The sequence below is a fragment of the Anguilla anguilla genome, chromosome 14, assembly GCF_013347855.1.
Source record: "Anguilla anguilla isolate fAngAng1 chromosome 14, fAngAng1.pri, whole genome shotgun sequence".
NCBI lineage: Eukaryota > Metazoa > Chordata > Actinopteri > Anguilliformes > Anguillidae > Anguilla > Anguilla anguilla.
The window spans coordinates 35,638,509-35,658,587 of NC_049214.1; the positions used below are offsets into that span (position 1 = coordinate 35,638,509).

Genomic DNA, 20,079 nt, shown 5'->3' on the forward strand with positions numbered 1-20,079 from the left:
TGTTGCCAAGTCATTAGGGTCACACCTAATAATAGCCATTAAAGCATAACTTAGAAGTGGAAAATACATAAGCCTTAATCAGAGTACAGTGTTAGGTGTTAATTCTTAATATAGTACATACGAGTCCAATAGAGACCGTATGTACTCTATTAGAATTAATTTAACACTGTAATGTGCCAAATGCCATTGTAGGTGCAAGAGAGAGACCGAGAAGGTCATGTGCCAAGTAGAAAATGGGTTTCAGGACAAAGGTTCAGCTGTTGCAGAGGTAGCTGAAGTTCAAAATTCTGTACCCTCTATCCTGATAGGAAAAGGACATAAAGACCCAGGGAATGTTTTCTACATGATTATAAATAGTTATTTGCACAATGACGTAATTTTATAAGACTTTTAAAACAAATAAAAGATTGAAGAAACCCAAACAACAATGTACTTTTTATTAATGTGTTCATGGCAGTATTTTTACTTCTCAAATTAATTTCCCAATAACAGCAATACAGAGGAACAGTAAATGCAAAATAATAACAATACAATACAAGAACTCGGAAACCACGGTCACACAGCTAAAAGTGCAGAGCAATAGCGCACGCTTGCATAGAAACGTTGCTAATAATCAGATCAGATCAGCAAGACTCTGCAGCTGCTAGTCAAAATAGAAGGTTAAATAAGGGGTCTGTTAATGCAGAATAATTCACAAAATAAATGCTGAGCTACAGATATGATTGGTCCTCCGATAACTAAAAGCTGGTCTATTAACTATAATCATGCAGGTGTGCGAGGTACATTTGGTCTGAACACACAGAGATAATCTTGTGTTTTTGTGTACACATGAATGTGTGTTTGTGTATTAGAGGGTGCATGGGCTGAGGCCAGAGATGTCCTGTAAAGGCTCAGAGTCGGGCAGGGGCCAATGTCTCCTGGGTGAAGTAATGTAAATATACTTTGTGAAAAGCGAATTAAACTTTGTGTCTGTTGAACATTATGTCACTGGCCTGTGTTTCCAATGGCTAGCTGCATAGATAAACTTTCCTGTCTTCTATTAAGAACATTCGGTCCTTTTCTTCATGAGTACAGAGACTTCACGCCATTCTATATTTTGGATTGAGGAGTGCATGTTTTTATTTTATCTCCCCCCCCCCCCCCCCCCCCCCCCATTTTCTTCTAAATTTGGAATATTTATTTGTACTGACCAACTGCACTCATTTGGAAGAGGGCAAACATGCATGTGCTCTCCACCACAGTGCACAAGTAGAGCTCATACAGACATGAGCCAAAAGCCTCTTTGTGTGCCGTTTTAACAAGTGACTGCACACACCTGCTTGACCAGTCTAGCTTGCTGGTAACCAATGAGACACAGCCATTCTGGCCAGCTTCATCCCACACCCCCTGTGAAGTACTACAGCCAACTGTGTGTTGACCTGCTGGCCTATTGGATGCGGACAACACTGGCACAGTGTTGATTGAATACCAGACCATAGAGTCCATCCATAAAATGGAACGGTGCGTAAACAGATACCAGACCATGGAGTCCATCCATAAACTGGAACAATGCCTAAACAGATACAAGGCCATGGGGGTCCATCCATAAACAGAAAGAGTGCCTTAACAGATACAAGGCCAGGGGGTATATCCATAAACTGGAACGGTGCCTAAACAGATACCAGACCTAGGGTCCATCCATAACATGGGACAGTGCCTGAACGGATACCGGACCGTGGGGGTCCATCGATAAACTGAAACAGTGCCTTAACAAATGCTGTACAAGGCCATGGGGCATATCCATCAACTGGAACAGTGCCTAAACAGATACCAGGCAATGGTAAATATGAAATGAAATTTACTTTGACTGCCTTTTAAATTAATATGCTTGATAGGTATGAGGACCCATTCACTTACACACACATAAAGGCACACTTATGGTTCTGTTTCATGAGGTAGAATGTTTTGGAAACGCTTGTTTTTGCAATGCAAAAGGTTATTTACACAAGAGAGAGAAAAAAAAAACATTGCATCAAAGCTGCTGTACTGACTTGGCGAGAAAGATGGATGCATTCACTAAAAATAAAATGAAGAACTGACTATTTTACTTTGTGTGTTTATTTGAATCTGCATACAGTCCATAACTAGGCAGTGGGACATTTCATACACACTTTCCATTTGATCACTCACAGACACTGAAACAACACAAACTGAATAAACCATTTAAGCAAGTTCCAGCAAAGAAAATAAATCAAAATTACCCGTCAAAAATTAAGGATATAAAAAGAAAGCAAAAACTGCCATTAAATACTTTACAATAAAACGGAGATTACACTTCAGGTGAGACTGCCTGATACTGGGACTTGAAAATATCATGTTCACCAAATAAGCATACAGTACAGAAATTGCAAAAGTGATTACCTGGAAAAAAATACAGGTTAATCATAAATTTGCTCAGAATCAAACGGGAAATAAATGTGATTATTAGTAACTGAGCATTGTGAGCCATTAAGCAGAAGGCATAAGCAATGTCGTGATTCAAAGAGAAACATAGGAAGGATCAAATGTGCCTGTGTAACAAGGGAACCATGCTTTTGTGTCAGTGATGACCTGGGGGCTAAAATAACTCAACATACTATTGCTCACAAACAAGTAATATACAGCCAGCATGTTCTGACCACTGAATTATAGGCTTCATGGTTCTGGCCTAACAACAAAATGTGAGAAGAACAGTAAGCCTGTCGATGTTAAGCCATATACTAAGAGACCACAAGTCACTGAATCTTACTAAGACATAATGCTATACATCCATGATTATTTTCACACTGCCAGCATGCTGCATTATTAATTTCAATAACATATCAATATTTGATGATTTCTTCTATATATAAGTTTCTTCTTATATTCTGCATCAGTCTAATCACTGCTAAAAATTCAATTTTAAACCAGGCTAAACTGGTCAAGCTGGTTGCTGGTTTAGCTGGTCTACAATCAGCTTGTCCACCAATTTGACCACCTTTGACCTCTGACCAGCTACGACCAACTAAAACTTTTGAAAATACAGTTTCTACCAGCTTAGAATTCCCGCTGGTCTTAGCTGGAATTTTCAGCAGGCACATGTTTACACTAATAATTCAGAAAATGGATTAAACGTGTACGTATATGTTACTACATCAAATATTCTTAATAAAAGACATCTTTTTCGTGGGTAGCCTGTTCATTTCGACTACTTATTTGTGCCTCATAGAATAAAAGATAAACTGCCATAAGGGAAACACCGCCCTCCTGCGGTCTACCTAGGTAATTACACCGAGAAAGGGTGAACTGGTCCTCTGGAAATTACGATAATTACTATTATTCACAGCCCTTACCACTAAAACAGTATAACAGTAAAGAATGTTATACTGTTGTAGTTGGGGAAAGTGCAATGTTGTTTAAATGGTTCGCAAATCACTTTGCTCAGAAACAGACGATGGGAACAACATAAACCAGCTGCCACCTCTGTAAAATAAAATGTTATTAATCCAGCATATACCTGCAATAAAATCAATTAAAGTGTATACATTAATTGATGTGAAAGTACTATTTACAATTGTAAAGTCACACAGAGAACATGACAACTTGAGACTGCGGATATTATTTATTTAGAAAATGACTAGAATGCAGGACAAATCAGGAAAAATATAATATATAAAATAAGACGTAGATACATCATGCATAAAATACAATACAGTACAATTTTGTCCTCCCACTCGACTACTAATATGAAATCTCGTTTTCGATGTGAAGTCTCACGATACTCGGCTCCACCATTTCTGCTCCCAGAATGCCCCAGACTTCCTCTTCCCCTCTGCGGCCCGAGAAAGTAAGTAGTGATGGAGAAATTATGGCGAGAAGAAGCAACATAATATCTGCGAAATATCGTACACATCGTCGTACATAACTTATAATTTGATACACCAAGTAATGGTTAGCGTTTTGAGGAAGGTGTTCATGTTTGTATGTGTAAATTTAACGTCAGATGGAAATATTTATTTTTCTACTTGGCTGTATGATGGCGTGACCATTTAAGTCAAAATGTGCGATCGATAGCAACCGGCAGACCACTTTCGCGGTGTGAGTGAAGATGACCTATCGTAACAGTCTGAATTTAAAATTATATTTTTTGTTGAATCGCCCAGAATGGTATTTGTATGTTTAGTTGGTGAAGGAAGACGCGTGCATACATACTTCAATGCTTTGCGTTCTCATCTAAAATGGCAGCGGACCTCTAGTTTTCGATGCCAACGTTAGTACATAAGTTATTTTCGCTGTGGTTAGTGTGGCCGGTTTTTTTTTTTTTTACTCAAAAGGTTGCTCATTTACAACTGTCTGAATAGGTAAAAAATGGCTGTTTGCAGACTTGCTTACTAATCTGCTTCGTCTCATTGCAGACTTCTCAAAATGGTCCGCTACTCGCTCGACCCCGAGAACCCGACCAAGTGTGAGTAAATATTCTAAGCGTTACCCGTATGGATGTTGTAGCTATCGATTTGATGTTGGATTTGAGTTAACTTAGCTGCCCTGTTTGACTGATCTCTCTCCCATACAGCATGCAAGTCCAGGGGCTCAAATCTCCGGGTGCATTTCAAGGTAACGCTCTAGCACGTTTAGTGTAACGAGTTCTCCAGCTTGTCATTCCGATTTCACTTGTTTATGTATGTTGGGGGAAAAAATGGCTTGTATGGCATAACTAGTATTGATGGTCGTAAATTTGGCTAGCTAGGTAGCTACGTAACATTGGCTACCTATTAAGATACGTTTTTAACACCAGCGCTTACTGAAAGTCGCCTACATGATCGGTGCTTCACGGAATCCCAATCAATAATCTTTGAATTATTTAGGCTAAACCGATACAGACCACGTGTTGGTCTTTAGTAAACTACTAGTTGTAATTACCTGGTACCTGAAAACAGCCTATATTTAGCTTGGAAACTACATGGTAAGGTTTGCAATGATGACCAACTTAGGAGACCTTTGGATTGAAATATGACAATAACAAACTTGTGTTCTGAGCATCTTCTACCATGTACTTATTTTTTTTGGGGGGGGGGGGGGGGGGGGGGGGGAGGGTTGTTGCCCTAATGTATAGCAGGAGTTTTCAGACATTGTCTTAGGGACCCCTATGTACGCTGCCTTTTGTTATGACTTAAGCAGTTTGTGTTTGTAAACTTAGTAAAATTCTTGAATTATTTCTCCATTGACTGTAGACTGCTCATTTGACTCAATGTGCTTTTGCTTAGTTATGAAACTAATTTTTCAGAATTTGTTTCAGTGACCCAGGTGTCTTTGCGTTCACTAGTTAGATTTGCACTGATTTAACCTGTCACTGTAGAACTGAATCAATTGAAAATGCATCTTTCTGAAGTAGTGATTTGCCACAGTGCGTTACAGAAAGTAATGGAAAGCGTTGGAACTGATCAAGTGCTGTGGTGTGAATGAGACATTTATACTGAATGGTATGTGCAGCCATTTCTGGTACTTCTCTGTAAGGATAAATCATCCTTCCAACAGGATTTAATTAGGAACAATTTCACAACAGATTCTTACAGTTGAGTCGTGGTTGGCATGTGAACCAGCATGCCCATGGGGCGAGGCAGGGTAGCGGGACAGCGTTTGAGAAGCCCTGATGCGGAGCGTTTTAAACTGTGTCTGTAGAACACCCGTGAGACCGCCCAGGCCATCAAAGGCATGCACATCCGCAAGGCCACAAAGTACCTGAAGGACGTGGTGGTGAAGCGCCAGTGTGTCCCCTTCCGGCGCTACAACGGTGGAGTCGGCAGGTGTGCCCAGGTGAGCCGACTGGTTTAAGTGTGGGAGCCTCCGAGGTGTGTGGTGATGCGCGCCTATCGAGACGGGGACATCCAAGGCTGCGTTTTCTTTGCTGAACCCATCCTTTAAATGGCTCTGGATTGGTCAGTTGCGGTGATGACGATCTTAGGACACCTTTGGAATAAACCATGAAAAGAACTGTTATGTATCTGAGCAACTGTAACCAACCAGTAAGTGTTCATAGTGATTTGCATAAGTCATTGTCTTGCATGGTGCATGTAGTGCTTTAGGAGTGTAAAATAAAATAACCAAAATAAAAAAACATGTATGGAATTGTATTGCAGGTAAAATATAAAGAGGGTTGAAAGCAAGTGTTTTTTTTTGTTTTTTTTAAATAGAAGATTTTGAATAAGGCTTTTGTCAGAGGCCCTTTTAAAATCAGGCTGGTTATTCCTTAAAGTTTGAGTTTGATTTCTAGGTGTCCCGGTTCATGTGGAAAGCGCAGTAATTGTTGCCATGTTTCCCCCTCAGGCCAAGCAGTGGGACTGGACACAGGGGCGCTGGCCCAAGAAGAGCGCAGAGTTCCTGCTCCACATGCTGAAGAACGCAGAGAGCAACGCCGAGCTCAAGGTGCGATGTCGCATTTTAACGGCCTATATAGCGCCTTTCATCTCCGTCTTTTTACGGTCGGGGTGGGTGTGTTTAATTTCTGATGCCCATTGCCTGCTAAAATGATTGCCATGCATCGGCTGAGTTAGAGGGGGGTTTTGAGCCAGTTAACCTGGGGGATGATCCAGCCTGTGGTGCGTGTTGTAGATCAGTGGTTGCAATGATGACTACTTAGGACACCTTTGGATAACCCATGAAAAGACTTAACACGATCTGAGCAACCATTGAGATTTTGTCTACGCCCTGCTTGGCCAAGTGTAAACTGGCTTTCTAATTATGTGCACCGTGTGTGCTGTAGTAACTTATCCTGGCAAACATTTAGCCATTTACAGCACACGCTTATCCAGTGTGCCTTTCCAAGCTTAGTTTTAACATTTGCACAGCTGTGTTTACTGAAGCAATTCCGGTCAAGTACTGTTCTCAAACAGCTTGTGTGTCTGTTTCACTTGAGAATGAAACTCGCTCCCCCTGGGTAAAATTTGAGATCCCTCCCCATCGCAGCAGTCTGCTGTCCAGTGAAGCTGCAGGTCGCAGTAAGCGCGTGTCTGCTTTCTCTCACAGGGCCTGGACGTGGACTCCCTGGTGATCGAGCACATCCAGGTGAACAAGGCCCCCAAAATGCGCCGGCGCACGTACCGCGCCCACGGCCGCATCAACCCCTACATGAGCTCCCCCTGCCACATCGAGATGATCCTCACCGAGAAGGAGCAGATCGTCCCCAAGCCCGAGGAGGAGGTGGCGCAGAAGAAAAAGGTGCGTCCCGAACAGCGCCTCTGATTTAACCTGTGGGAGTGCGGTTTAACTCGGGGAATATGGGTTTCGACCTGAGACGGAGTCGTTGGCACACACAAAAAGCTTTTGAACCCTGGCAACTGACTCGCGAGAGAATATTCAGGAAAGAGAAATGCTAGTGGCCCTGGAGACGCATGTTCTTAAAATCTGTATTTTTGTATTAATAAGGAAAATCTCACTCTTGCTTTAAGTTTCTTTTGGCCTGTCATTCAGTTGAAATGAATGAGGGTTTGCTTTTTGTGCTAAGGTGCGTCTTAACTCCATCAAGCTTTTGGTTGCAATGATGACTACTTAGGACACCTTTGGATTTCCCATGAAAAGACTTAACACGATCTGAGCAACCAGAACTCTTCAGGCTTATTGTGGTTCCTGTGGAGTGCGCCGTATTTCCTAGTGTACCTCTATCACTGAGAAACATGTAGTCCATGGCACTATTCCTGTGTTTTTGTTTGTCAGCTGCTGTGTTTGTGTTCATTCACACCATTCTAATGTTCAAATGTACTGTTCCAATATGAGATGCTATGAAATTGTATTTGAAATGTCTAAAATTTACATTTGTATTTCTAATTTTCTGGAAAGATTTGCATCTAAACTGTAAATTGGGCAGTACAGGGTGCAGTGAATATTGTTCTAACTGAGACTTCTGTACCCGCAGGTTTCTCAGAAGAAGCTGAAGAAACAGAAGCTCATGGCTCGGGAGTAAAATGTACAGACAATAAACACCCAGTTCCTTCCACACTAGAATGACTCGGCTGCATGATTTCAAATTACACCTGTGGCAAACTGACCACTGGAGCCGGTCTAGCGCTAGTCTGAGGATCTGATCATGGTACAGTGAATTCACCTGAATGGTTCTGTCCATGTGTAACCTTTTATTGTGGTAGTAACCTAAAGTTATAAAGTGTACCTTTTTATAAATTCTAACGTGCTTGTCAAAACCTGTGTTCTGATTTGGCATTGCAATACAATTCTCATCAAGCATTTCACAAAGGTCTCAGACATCACTATTTAGTATGGCAGCTTGAAGTAAGGGAAAAGGAAATGGCTGCATAAGCCACTTTCTCAATATTAGAAAACATTGTATTGACATTATGAGTTTTACTGAGGACCAGAACCCACACACAGACAATTGCTTTTGGAATTCTGTAACGGAATATAAATGCTGATGTATGTGTATGGTTTCTATTAAACGGCAAGCTGTTCCCAGCACGTTAGGAGCCATTTATCCTATTCTCAGGAGCATTGTGCATGGAAGTACACATTTCATACTCTGAATGCTTACTGTTATGTACCAAAAATATTGCCATGTCATTTTTCTGTCAGTTCCTTTCTGGAAGCTGAGTCTGGATGATCAGTTGTCATTGTATTTGTTGGGCAGAATTAAGAGGTGACTCGATAAGGTGGATGCTAGTGAACTGTGTGTAGTGATTATTTTTATCCACTAGAATCTTTCTGAGGGTGCCTGTGGGAAGTGTATATTGCTAGGAGTCTATACTAGGTCGCGTCCAGTATTACACTGGGTGTCCGCTGCTATGAAAACCTGACCGATATTGATTGGAGCATGTTGATTGGTAAGCAGAGGAGGATTAATAATCTGTGTTGCGTTTCTTAGTTGGCGAGAGTTTAAAGAACCAGTACTTAACAGGTGCCACTTCTGGCAGGTAAACTTGCGTGGGTAGCAAGTTTATTACATAGATGAAGTTTCCATATCTAACACGTTAGGTTATCGTTCTCACCCTTACAATGTACTCTACATTTTGGTTGCATTTCAGTTTGAATTCAATGAATTGCAAATGTTTAATATTTCTAGTTGTATGGCATTACATGCCTTGGGCTTCAGTTAGTTGAAGAGCCACAGTTTACTAGCCTGTCTAGCTCAGGAGGCACAAGTAGTGCAGTAGAGTGAACAGGAACAGCACATTTAGCATTTATGTTATACCCTGGAGATCCACTCATTACAGTCAATAAGTTCCCAGGCAAACGATACACAGCAGCCTCTAAGGTGAGTGCTATTTTTGGCTGCATTCCCCCGTCACCCACTACTTTAAGTTGAGCAGTCTCAGAATAATTAAGTTAATTGAAAATTTTAAATGTGAAATTGCTGGTTTCTGGAATGTTCTGTAACATCTAACTGCATGTGGTAGGTGGATGATGCCATGTATACGGGTATGTAGGCCATTATGAGCTCAGATCCTGAATGCTGCTGCTTATCAGACGTATTTGCGCAGTGTTTGGCAAAAAGAAGCTAATCAAGTAAGCGCTGACCTGTTTTGAGTGCTATAATTTTATCTGGTCAAACCTCAGATTTACGTTAAGCTGAAAGCACTCATTCCTGTTCCACCCATGTGTAGTAAGCAAAATATTGCTCTAGTTAATGCAGTTATTTGCTGTAGCATCTAATATTTTTGAGCGCCAAATTCTTGCTTTGTACTTTACTATTATTTTGTTAAGATGTATTTTTCCCATGGCGTGCAGGCAGGACTGCTGCCATGGGCTATGCGTGGCGAATTGTGGTCGCTCGCTCACGCACGTTCAGACGGACGCATGCGCAGGTGGTGCTTCGTTTAGTCGGACGCATGCGCAGGTGGTGCTTCGTTTAGTAGGACGCATGCGCAGGTGGTGCTTCGTTTAGTCGGACGCATGCGCAGGTGGTGCTTCGTTTAGTAGGACGCATGCGCAGGTGGTGCCAGCGAAAATGTGTCTGCGGAAGTGAGTTGCGCCCTGGGTCTGGGCGGTTCTGTGCTTGTTCTTCCTCTTCCTGCTGTATTGAAACTTTTTAAAAAGGCTGGTAAGACGGGAGTGACAGAATGGGACGGTAGCCTTGGTGCCATGGCTGAGATTGAAGCCCCGTCCACAGGGATTGTGACCTATCCAACCTAGTCTGTGCCCCCCACCACACTCTTGCTTAAGTGTTCCCAGTCTATTCTTTTGAACATATTTGTGTTGTTGACAGTCCAATTTGAATGGAGAAAACATGAGGTTAATTAACACTGTTCACACTGAGTGGTAAATGAGAAAATGGTGTTATGTAATTTTGTGTCTAGTGATTGGCTGGATCTCATAGCCGGCAGTGACATGCTGATTGGAAGGATCTCATAGCTGGCCGAGAGTTGAAGGTCGATTGGAGTGTGTTCGTAGCTGGCACTGAGGTGGGGGTAAATTGGAAGGTTCTCAATTGGCAGAGAGGTGATGGTTGATTGGAAGGATCTCATAGCTGGCGCTGATGTTTGATTGGAAGGATCTCATTGCTGGCAGTGAGGTGATGGTTGATTGGAGGTTTCTCATTGCTGGCAGTGAGGCTATTGTTGATTGGAAGGTTCTCAGCTGGCAGTGAGGTGACAGTTGATTGGAAGATTCTCAGGGGTCTCATCACTGGGCTTTTTAATGGACTTATTCAAATTCTGCATCTCTGATCCAAAGGAAGCTTTTCACATTGATACTAAAGAAATGTTTGTGTGAGCACGTGTGCTAACAAGTGTATGCGTGTGCTTGTGAGATGGTGTTAACACCAGTGCCTACCTAGGCTGTTAATTTTCCTGATTTTTCCTGAGTAATCAGGAAACACTGATTGTCAGTACCCTGTGGGGTACTAGTATTTGGCTTTGCTGCTGAACATTCTCTCCTGTTACTAGCTGTCAGTACCAAAGCTCTTTGTGTGTTTATGCTTAAGACTTATCCAGGTCCTCTGTCACTGGTTGAGATATTCAAGGTAAGAAATCGGTACTCCCGGATAAGGGAATAATCACATCTATGACCCACACAGGAAGCTGTGAAATTGAAGGGTGTGGTCTACAGTCTTAGCAGCCGGTGACTATTTCACACACTATGTCGTCAGAGCTGCTGGAGAAATGGTGATGATTAGTGCGGAGGAATCCCGGAAGTGAACAAAAGTGGCTCCGTGTGTTACAGTGTAGCTGAATGACTAATACTGGATTTTTAAAAAAATGTGTAAACGGTAAAGACCACACAACCCTGTTACTGCGTGCAAGTTTTACTATGTGACTACCTGAATAATACTACAAATCATAAACAATTTAGCTCCTCAAATATTCATGCAGGTTTACACACTATTATTTAAAAAATGATTTTGGCTTAACTTGAGGTTTGAACAGTGATGTGTCGACTGGGATGAATTTACAAGTGCTTTCCGCTGTTAGCTTGACTGACAGGGAACTAGGACAAGGTATCAGCAACTTGCTCAAGGACAGAACACGCCTCCTGTCTGGTTTTTAATGACGTCCCTGATCACAAGGTCATTACCGGGAGCTCCATTACTTGGCTTGCAGGAGGCTTCTGTAGTGTTTTCAATGGATATTTTCATTATGCTTCTAGAACTCTCTATTTCAGTCACTTGAAATGGAGTGATGTTTTGCCGATTGGCTTTGCAGAGGTATATAATTAGGGTGAAAGGGACAACTTGGTCATTTGGAAGGTCACCAAGCTCTTGATGTGCATCAAATTGAATTTGCACCATGTTGATTGTTTAAAATGCTTTTAAGGCTAATGAATGAATGAATATATCCATGGACTAATATAATGGAAAATAATCTGTCTTGAGGATGAGCAGTGCTGGTCAGCTTTATAAACTCTGAAGTATTTTAGTATTGTATTTTTTGAAGAGCGCAGACGGTCTGCCCTTCATCCATATTTTTGGCTTTATTCAAGCAGAGAGAAAGCATAGAGGACAACAAGTAGACAAGGGATCACTGCTCAGAAGTTGCCATGGCAAGTGATTGAGCTGCCACCCCAGAAGGGTGGGTATGGGTTTGGGGGGTGTTCAGTAAATGACTGGATGCCAGCCACCCTATGCACTGTGACACACTGCCCCCCTACCATTTTACATTTAATCTGCAAATGATGCTCACTTTTTGTGCTTCTGTCCATACTCTTTTCATTCCAACCCTAATTTGGCACATCTGATTCTATTAATCAGTAGCACAACAAGATGTCTAGCTGTTGAATGGGGTGTGCTTTATTAGGGTTGGAGTGAAAACCTACATGACATTAGATCTCTGGGAACAAGGTTGGGCAGCCCTGGGCTAATGACGTTACAATGATAACAGTAGAGTGAAATATGTGAGGTGTGTTAGTGATGTCATCCTCCTAAGTGTTAAGAAGTGGTTTGAACTGAACTCTTCATCTGTTAATCGTGAGCTCATCAGAGATGAGCATACTCCTGTGTTAATAGTAAGAAAATACCTGTAGGTGAAATTATTTTAAACCATTTTTGTGTGTGTGTGTGTGTGTGTGTAAGTTGATGAACTGTAAGCTGATACTGTGTGTCTTGGGGCTACAACAGTTTGTCTAACAGGAAGCCCAGGGAGCTCCATGTCCAGTCATTGTTCACTCCATATTCAGGTGTTATACCCCTATGTTCCCACTTGGTGTCTCCAATGCCCAAGTTATTATAATGAAAAACGCTGTTCAATGAGCTAATTCTCTTGTGTTTCACAGAACATAATATAATGAGGAGAACAGGCCATTTGGCCCAGCAATGCTGCCCATTTTCCTAAATAAATTGTACCTAGTGCTCTGATTACTTAGACTATTATCTAACACTGTATCCAAGCTGGTCTTGAAAACCCCCCGAGTTTCTGTCTCTACTACAGAACATACACAATATGTCCACAGTGTCCAAAACCAAGCATTATTAAGCATATAATTCTGGAATGCTATTCTGAGGTGAAGGAAAGTGGAATATCCCTTGGAAATGACCTTTCAGGGTCTCAGAAATTTCAGCTATTATCTGTACAAAATTATCCTCATTTTTATTAAAGAAAAATAATCAAATCTGAACAGACATTTGTTTGCTTTGCTGCCATTTTGACCCATAGTGGTAAAAAGTTTCTGCTATTATGTTAGTGGGGCGCCACAAAGTTATTGAGTGGAATTAGCATTTCTACGGCAGCTTCAGTCCCAACCAAAAAAAAAAAAGAAAAACTCCATGTATTGTTTTAGACAGCTGGAACCCAACCTCCCACCTTCACAATTTTAATTTTTCACGGCTCAGATAAAGCAAGACGGTTGGCAGATGCAGTGCATCGTTTCTTTATAGGCCGAGAAAACTAATCCAAACATCAAAATCAAAGTGTGATGAGAATTAAAAATGTCTGTATATTTACATGAAACTCATAACTCATTGGGTATCCGTTGGAATGGAAACCTGTGAAGTGCTAATACGGTTAGAAAACTGACCTTCCGTTCCGCTGTAACTACCCAACAGCCATTTTTCATAAACACTGTCCTTATGTACCACAACACACGTATATTCGGTGTTTATAAAGCAATATATTCACATTTTATAATCTTGTGTTAGGCAAAACAAGTGGCCCTCGGTGCCTCTCTTGAAAACTCTCAAGAGCCCCGTGGACTGCACACGGACTGAGGGTGTTGTCTATGGCAGTAAATAACGGTAAACTGGGGGTTCCCACCCAAACCAGTCTTTTTAACAAATGAAGAGTTGCTTGCTACTTCTGTTATTTCCCACAAGGTGGTGTCAGTGGACAATACAGAACCACAAAGCACCATTCTTTCGTACGAAGCTATACAAATCATTAACCATAGTTAAATGATCACAGTACCGACTCCACTCCCACCTATCTTTCATCTTCTTCTTTAAAGTAGTAGTACTGCACCAGTAGTACTTTTGTAGTATAGGCTAATAGCTATGTTGGAGGTAACAGAAGTGAAATATTATTTCATTTTCCAGAGGGAACTTGTCAACACTATTTTGTAAGATTCAATATTAAAGCAGAAATATTAAAGGAATTGCCCAGTGAAATGACCTGAAAACTGCCCCCCAAACATGAAAGCATAAATTATAAATAAATGTTGAATCATTGGAATCTTGATTTTACAAACCAAACAGCCCCATAAAAAAAAAAAAAGCGTAACAGGATAATATCAGTGGTACAATTAGCCTACATGCCAAAATAATCTTTGCCGACAATGTAAATGTAATGTAGACTAAGTGTTATTTCAACATATCCTTCCAAAAATATAGCAGCGCTCTGATATTTGTATTTTATATCTGATATTTGTTTAGATTTATGAAGCTGCACCCTTGTTCAACATACCAGTTTTCCTGAATTAAAGCTTTAATTTTATCTATAATATATAATAAAATAGGGATAGTCGTTTTTACTCACGTAGTTTATTTATGTATTAAAATACTATATAAATAAATAAACAATATGTGTTGCTGTCATATATATGCAGAACAAATAGTTAAAACCAGGCTACGTCTGAAGTAGTTTATATCCAGAAAATATGGGTCGCAACGTTACAAACACATTGACCAAAATCCACGTTATACGTAAAAGCATGCGCAAGACAAACCAAAATCGTATTAGATTATCATATGAAGAAAACAAATACGGCGTTTTATTGACGAAACATTTAACCTCAAATGATAGGGCTTAATAATGCAAAATACTTAAATTAATTAAATGTAGGCTAAAGGAGAAAACGCATGAATCTACTTTAATAAGGCAAACGATACTAACGGCAAACAGCTCTTAAAATCATCCGATGGAAATTACATGAAAGAGTGAACGAGTAACATAACGCTGAAGCAATTTTTTATAAACGTGTTTAGCAAAACCGGCGAATTCCATTGTTATAGCTTAATTTAAATAGTCGACTTAATATTAAAGACATTTATGTGAAAAAATACAATGAAAATACACAAGCATTGCTTTAGCCTATATTCGGTTATCAACTGTCATATAACCCGCTCCTTCATTGTTAGCAAATAGTTGTTTTATAGAACCACTTTTTTCGGAGAGTATCCCTTCCTCCGGATCATAATCGAAGACGTCATTATTTGCACTCGTTCAATGGACAATAAGTTCATGACCTGTCTTGACTATGGGTTTACGGATTTCGCGGAATAGCGCCCTGGAATTAATTGCTAGTGAAGCTAAATGAATGGGAAAATTCTATGTGGTTTTTTTTCACTTGAGAAACACTTGCAGATGTTCCTTTGCTTAAAAAAATAGATCTCAAATTGACTCGATTGATTTTGTACTTTTTTGTATTTAATAGCCGGTCGAAAGGCAACTCTTTTAATGTGCAAATTAAAGCACTGATGGAGAGCCAATAAGAACACACTCCTAAATTCAGTTGGCGCTTGCAGCTGGCACGCTGTTGACGTCATAACGGTGTTTACCCAATAGAAACAGAAACACCTCCTCCACTTTCTGAGTGACATTCTCAAAGTTTTGACTTCTGCAGCAAAAGACAGTAGAAAGTGATGAAAATGTTTTATTATCTCGCGGCGCTTCATGTGCTTCGTCAAGAAAGAGTGCTTTTTTTATTTATAGATTTAAGCGTTAAACAATACCGTCCGCAGCTTTGAACCATTCAGTAATATCAACTGAAGACATCGGAAATCCAGTTTACTAGTACGCTATGCTTTCTCAAGATATACAAGGTTGAAGAAAGGAAGAGATTGGAATTATTTGCCTATAGAGATGGGTATAAACCTTGGTTGTTAATACATTTGGAGCTTAGTAGAGAAGGAAAATACGAGTATCTTATTATGACGGTGCTGTGAGAAATTAACTCTTGACTTTTCTTTCTTTTAAACCAAACTCTGGAGCGTTTAGGGACATGCGTTCAATTTGATATTTCTAATATAGAAGTTATTTTCCTGACAATTTCATCTGGAAATAACAGTCGATTAAAAAGATTTAGTCAACAATTGAATTATTAGTGAGTGGTTAGCGTTACGGATTATTTTTAAGACAGTTTCGATCTTCATTTTTACCGGTTATGTTAGCGGTGGGGCAGATGGACGGGTCCCGTCAGAGCGCATTCCTCCTCAGTACTCCGCCTTTAGCTGCTCTGCACAGCATGACCGAAATGAAGACCCCACTGTACCCAGCGTATCCCTTGTCCTCCGGCGGACCCGCTTCGTCTACCTCCCCGTCTGCGACCTCCCCAAATCCTGGTGGGATCCCCGTATCTTCCCCGGGGATAAAACCGTCGGCCGGACTATCTTCTCTCGCATCGCACCACCAGTGCGCAATCGCCACCCCTCACGGAATAAACGATATTCTAAACCGTCCTTCAGTCGTCGCCGCGGGGGCAGCGGCGGCCGTGGCTGCGTCCTCCTCTGCTGGAATCTTGACAGGACTGCCCCGCTTCAGTAGCTTGAGCCCTCCGCCTCCTCCCGGCCTGTATTTCAGCCCCAGTGCCGCGGCGGCCGTGGCAGTGGCTCGCTACCCCAAGCCACTGACGGACCTCCCAGGCAGGACCCCTATATTTTGGCCCGGAGTCATGCAAAGCCCACATTGGAGAGACGCCAGATTCGCTTGCTCGCCCCGTAAGTTTTTCCCCATTTACATGAGCATATTTCTACTTGCTTGTTGACGCGTAAACCCAGCATTTGCATCGAATACTTTTTTTATAAACTCGTATCAACTCGTATTCATAGACAACTGAGATCGCTCATTCCGCCAATGCTATTGTAATATTCCATCATTAGGCCTATGCAAGGCATTTAGCCCAGTCCTCTATACTTGCACGAAAACTTGGGAAAATGTCCTGAATGTTAAAGTCTGGTAGGCTATTGACGGATAAATGGACGAGCTCTGCTTAGCAATGTGATTTATGGAGAACAATCGTCATTAGGTGACTTGTGTGCAAATAATATAACATGTAGCTTATATAAACTAAAAAAAAAAAATAATAATACTTGTAATACAATGTAAAATAACCTGAAAATGTAATGCATTCTCGACAGGTTGTCTCATGTTCCCCTGAACTGCGGATAACATTGAATGTTAATCTTACATTGCAAACAACTTGTGATCATTAAATCTTGGGTTGAAAATGTTAATAAAAAGTTGCCTTCTTCACAGACCAGAACTCGGTTTTGCTCGACAAAGATGGAAAGAGGAAACATACAAGACCCACGTTTTCCGGACAGCAGATTTTTGCCCTGGAAAAGACGTTTGAACAGACGAAATATTTAGCGGGACCCGAGAGAGCGCGACTGGCCTACTCGTTGGGGATGACAGAAAGCCAAGTGAAGGTGAGATTATCTTGTCAAACATTAGATAAGAGAATAAAGATCACACATTACTGAGATTAAACACAAAATCCGCTTGGAACCCACTTGCCACATCGAACAGATTTTGGAATGTTTCTGCAAAGAATAACGAGGTATAGTCTAGCCCATTCTTCTTTATTTGTTATATCATTATATCGTATATTTGCTTTTTGTTTTTTGTTTGTTTGTTTTCGGTTTTTTTGCGTTGGTGCTTCCGCTTTGAACTACAAGGCAATTTGGGCTAAACTATTTAATTCACGCATTTCGGTCCTTATCTCTATTTACCTATTAAATTAGTGATTAACCTTTTACTCATTTGAAATGTTGACTGTACAATACAAAACTAAGAATATGGTAGGCTATATATCATTATGCAATAACGACACAGTAATATTATCCGATTAATACAAGCGGTGCATAATGGATTTTAAGTGCTTTTGTGGAACATTTACATTATTTAAAGCCTAATGCAGCAAATGTAACATAGTTTATCAGTGTACAGCCTTACGAAAGACACGCCTTTATGTGGTTTTATCTTAACTTGAAAATTGCCGAATTTTCCATAGCCTAATTGTATATTATTTTTATCTGTCAATAATAGATTGAATATGGAGATTGTAGGCCTAAATTATTCGAGGCCATGCCATATGCTTTAATTGTCACCACCTCAACCATCGTTTGAACCGAACAATGGCACATGCATATATTTAATTGAGTTTTCCAAAATGACACCTTAATAGATGGCCTATCCACTGTTTATTGTGTGTGCATATATTATCATTTTTATTTAATTAATAATAGTTTTCATTTAATTTAATTATGGGCCTAGTTCCAACATTTTAAAAAATACAGAATTGCATATTGCAGTGTTTTTGGTTAAACATCAACCTAGAACATTTTCTTATGAAATGATATTGCTGTTTTTTTTTATTTCTCTTCAATTGCGAATATAGGCCTCTTCGCTTTTTATAGCTACTGTGCTAGACGTGCTGTGTTATTGTTACTTGGCATGTGACGTGAATAATTAAAGTAGGCGTTACCATTTTGTAGTTATTTTTTAACCTTTTAAAAAGGTCACACGTTTTTCGCTCTTTCAGGTTTGGTTTCAAAACAGAAGAACGAAATGGCGGAAAAGGCACGCGGCCGAGATGGCTTCAGCAAAGAAAAAGCAGGATTCGGAGACTGAGCGGCTGAAGGGGGCTTCAGAAAATGAAGACGACGACGACGATTATAACAAGCCGTTGGACCCAAACTCGGACGACGAGAAAATAACACAGTTGTTAAAGAAACATAAACCAAACTCTTCTCTCCACATCCACACATCAGAAAACGAAAGTTCATAGAAACAAGAAGACAAATGCCGAAATGAAATTTTTAAGTGAAACCCAGCACTGAACTGCTTTATAGCAGTGGCCTATTTTCGTCGACAGTTTTTAAATTAAGTTTGACTTGCACGAGAAGGAAGGACGCGCGCCAGTTCAGGACGACGGGCTCTATTTTTACTGGTTTGGAGCAGCGACCCAAAAGCTGACACTGAAATTTATAAACATTTCCACATTACTACGAGGGTACTTACTTGTAAATAGAAGCGTGAGTTACTAAATAGAAATTATATTACTGTGAATATTTATGTGTAAAATACTTTTTGTATAGAAAGCAACCACTCCGAGTCTCAGTCTCGGTTAACATGTTTTCGGCTCTGAATTGCAATGACAACAGGTAGGCTATTGCAGTCTATTTGTCCCTTCTCTTTATTTTCAAACTTGCAAATTATGTTGTAGCCTGTCGTGAACTTTTAACTCCGGCTGCTTCTACGTTTCCGTTATAAGAACTTGCCGAGCTTTTTGTTTCTAACTCTGCTTCCCCCGACAAATAATGCATTTATAACGTTTACCGATGAAAATGCAAAATAGGCCTACAACTGACGGCTTTCACTGAAAAACTTCTGAATTTCAATTGACACATTAACACAATAAAGCTAAACGAGCCATTTATTTCACATGTATATAATAGGTAAACAGCTGTTTTTTTTTCTCGATTAAAGTATATTTGTAATATAATGCATAGAGTGTTTGTCTCCCCAATGTTAAGATGTTTGAACTTTTTTTTGGACATTTTTCACAATTTACTTAATTTATATAATGTTTAAGTTTGTAACAGTGTTTGAATCTCGCAACAGAGTGTATTGCAGGTTCATATGTATTGCACTTTTATTTAATAAAAAAGTGATAATATCCTTGCTACTCTGGTTGTTGAAACACATCAATTCAGTGTATGCAAAATAAATAATTTTCATCAATTACACATAGGTACGCTTGTCCATTTAATGATTAATTCACAGTTGAATATTTTGACCAGTAGCCTAAATGAATAAGATTCAAAAATGTATAATCTAGGCTATGCAAATTTAGTAAGCAAGCAAGCATTTAACAGACAGCAATATAAATGGCAATCGTGACGTTTAGTTCGTCTATTTCCGGTTAAATTAGTAGACCGTTTTTGTGAACGGTTTTGTAACGTTAAATATGTTGAAATCGACTGAAATGTGTGGGATGTTATTTTTCATGATCTCTATTTTCAGTTTTTGTTTGTTTCTTGTTATTTCGACACATTCAAAATCAGCCTGCTACCATTATTAACTCAATTGTAACAACCTATTATTTAATTTGAATGCATATAAACCAACTAGTAGACGAGCAATAACCTCAACTACAATAATAATAATAATAGCCTAATAATAATAATAATAATAATGGTAGTAATAATAACAA

The 20,079-nt window shown here is 40.0% G+C and overlaps 2 protein-coding genes and 4 non-coding genes across 6 annotated transcripts; all 6 read left to right on the plus strand.

Moving 5' to 3' along the window:
- The first annotated feature begins 3,814 nt into the window (after window positions 1–3,814).
- rpl17 (ribosomal protein L17) lies at window positions 3,815–7,992 on the plus strand. The gene is made up of 7 exons (XM_035392174.1): window positions 3,815–3,844; window positions 4,413–4,462; window positions 4,571–4,611; window positions 5,677–5,811; window positions 6,322–6,420; window positions 7,021–7,212; window positions 7,907–7,992. Exons 2-7 carry the CDS (start codon window positions 4,423–4,425, stop codon window positions 7,952–7,954), a joined length of 555 nt encoding a protein of 184 aa, XP_035248065.1. The 5' UTR covers window positions 3,815–3,844; window positions 4,413–4,422; the 3' UTR covers window positions 7,955–7,992.
- LOC118213482 lies at window positions 4,968–5,038 on the plus strand. Its single transcript, XR_004762432.1, has one exon. It is a non-coding gene; the product is annotated as a small nucleolar RNA SNORD58 (small nucleolar RNA).
- Window positions 5,939–6,008, plus strand: LOC118213479. The gene has a single exon (XR_004762429.1). It is a non-coding gene; the product is annotated as a small nucleolar RNA SNORD58 (small nucleolar RNA).
- LOC118213481 lies at window positions 6,615–6,681 on the plus strand. Its single transcript, XR_004762431.1, has one exon. It is a non-coding gene; the product is annotated as a small nucleolar RNA SNORD58 (small nucleolar RNA).
- Window positions 7,527–7,593, plus strand: LOC118213480. Its single transcript, XR_004762430.1, has one exon. It is a non-coding gene; the product is annotated as a small nucleolar RNA SNORD58 (small nucleolar RNA).
- A 7,464-nt stretch (window positions 7,993–15,456) lies between the features above and the next one.
- nkx6.1 (NK6 homeobox 1) lies at window positions 15,457–19,542 on the plus strand. The gene is made up of 3 exons (XM_035390382.1): window positions 15,457–16,579; window positions 17,118–17,290; window positions 18,406–19,542. The coding sequence occupies exons 1-3, from the start codon at window positions 16,027–16,029 to the stop codon at window positions 18,649–18,651; spliced, it is 972 nt and encodes a 323-aa protein (XP_035246273.1). The 5' UTR covers window positions 15,457–16,026; the 3' UTR covers window positions 18,652–19,542.
- The last annotated feature ends 537 nt before the right edge of the window (window positions 19,543–20,079 follow it).

What these genes read in the sequence shown, in the direction of transcription:
- rpl17 (XM_035392174.1), top strand. Translation starts at nt 4,423, where the DNA reads ATGGTCCGCTACTCGCTCGACCCCGAGAACCCGACCAAGT. An exon ending in ATCTCCGGGTGCATTTCAAG is followed by an intron (nt 4,612 to 5,676) that starts GTAACGCTCTAG and finishes CTGTGTCTGTAG; the next exon opens with AACACCCGTGAGACCGCCCA. An exon ending in AGAGCAACGCCGAGCTCAAG is followed by an intron (nt 6,421 to 7,020) that starts GTGCGATGTCGC and finishes TTTCTCTCACAG; the next exon opens with GGCCTGGACGTGGACTCCCT.
- nkx6.1 (XM_035390382.1), top strand. Translation starts at nt 16,027, where the DNA reads ATGTTAGCGGTGGGGCAGATGGACGGGTCCCGTCAGAGCGCATTCCTC. An exon ending in CAGATTCGCTTGCTCGCCCC is followed by an intron (nt 16,580 to 17,117) that starts GTAAGTTTTTCC and finishes CCTTCTTCACAG; the next exon opens with ACCAGAACTCGGTTTTGCTC. An exon ending in TGACAGAAAGCCAAGTGAAG is followed by an intron (nt 17,291 to 18,405) that starts GTGAGATTATCT and finishes TCGCTCTTTCAG; the next exon opens with GTTTGGTTTCAAAACAGAAG.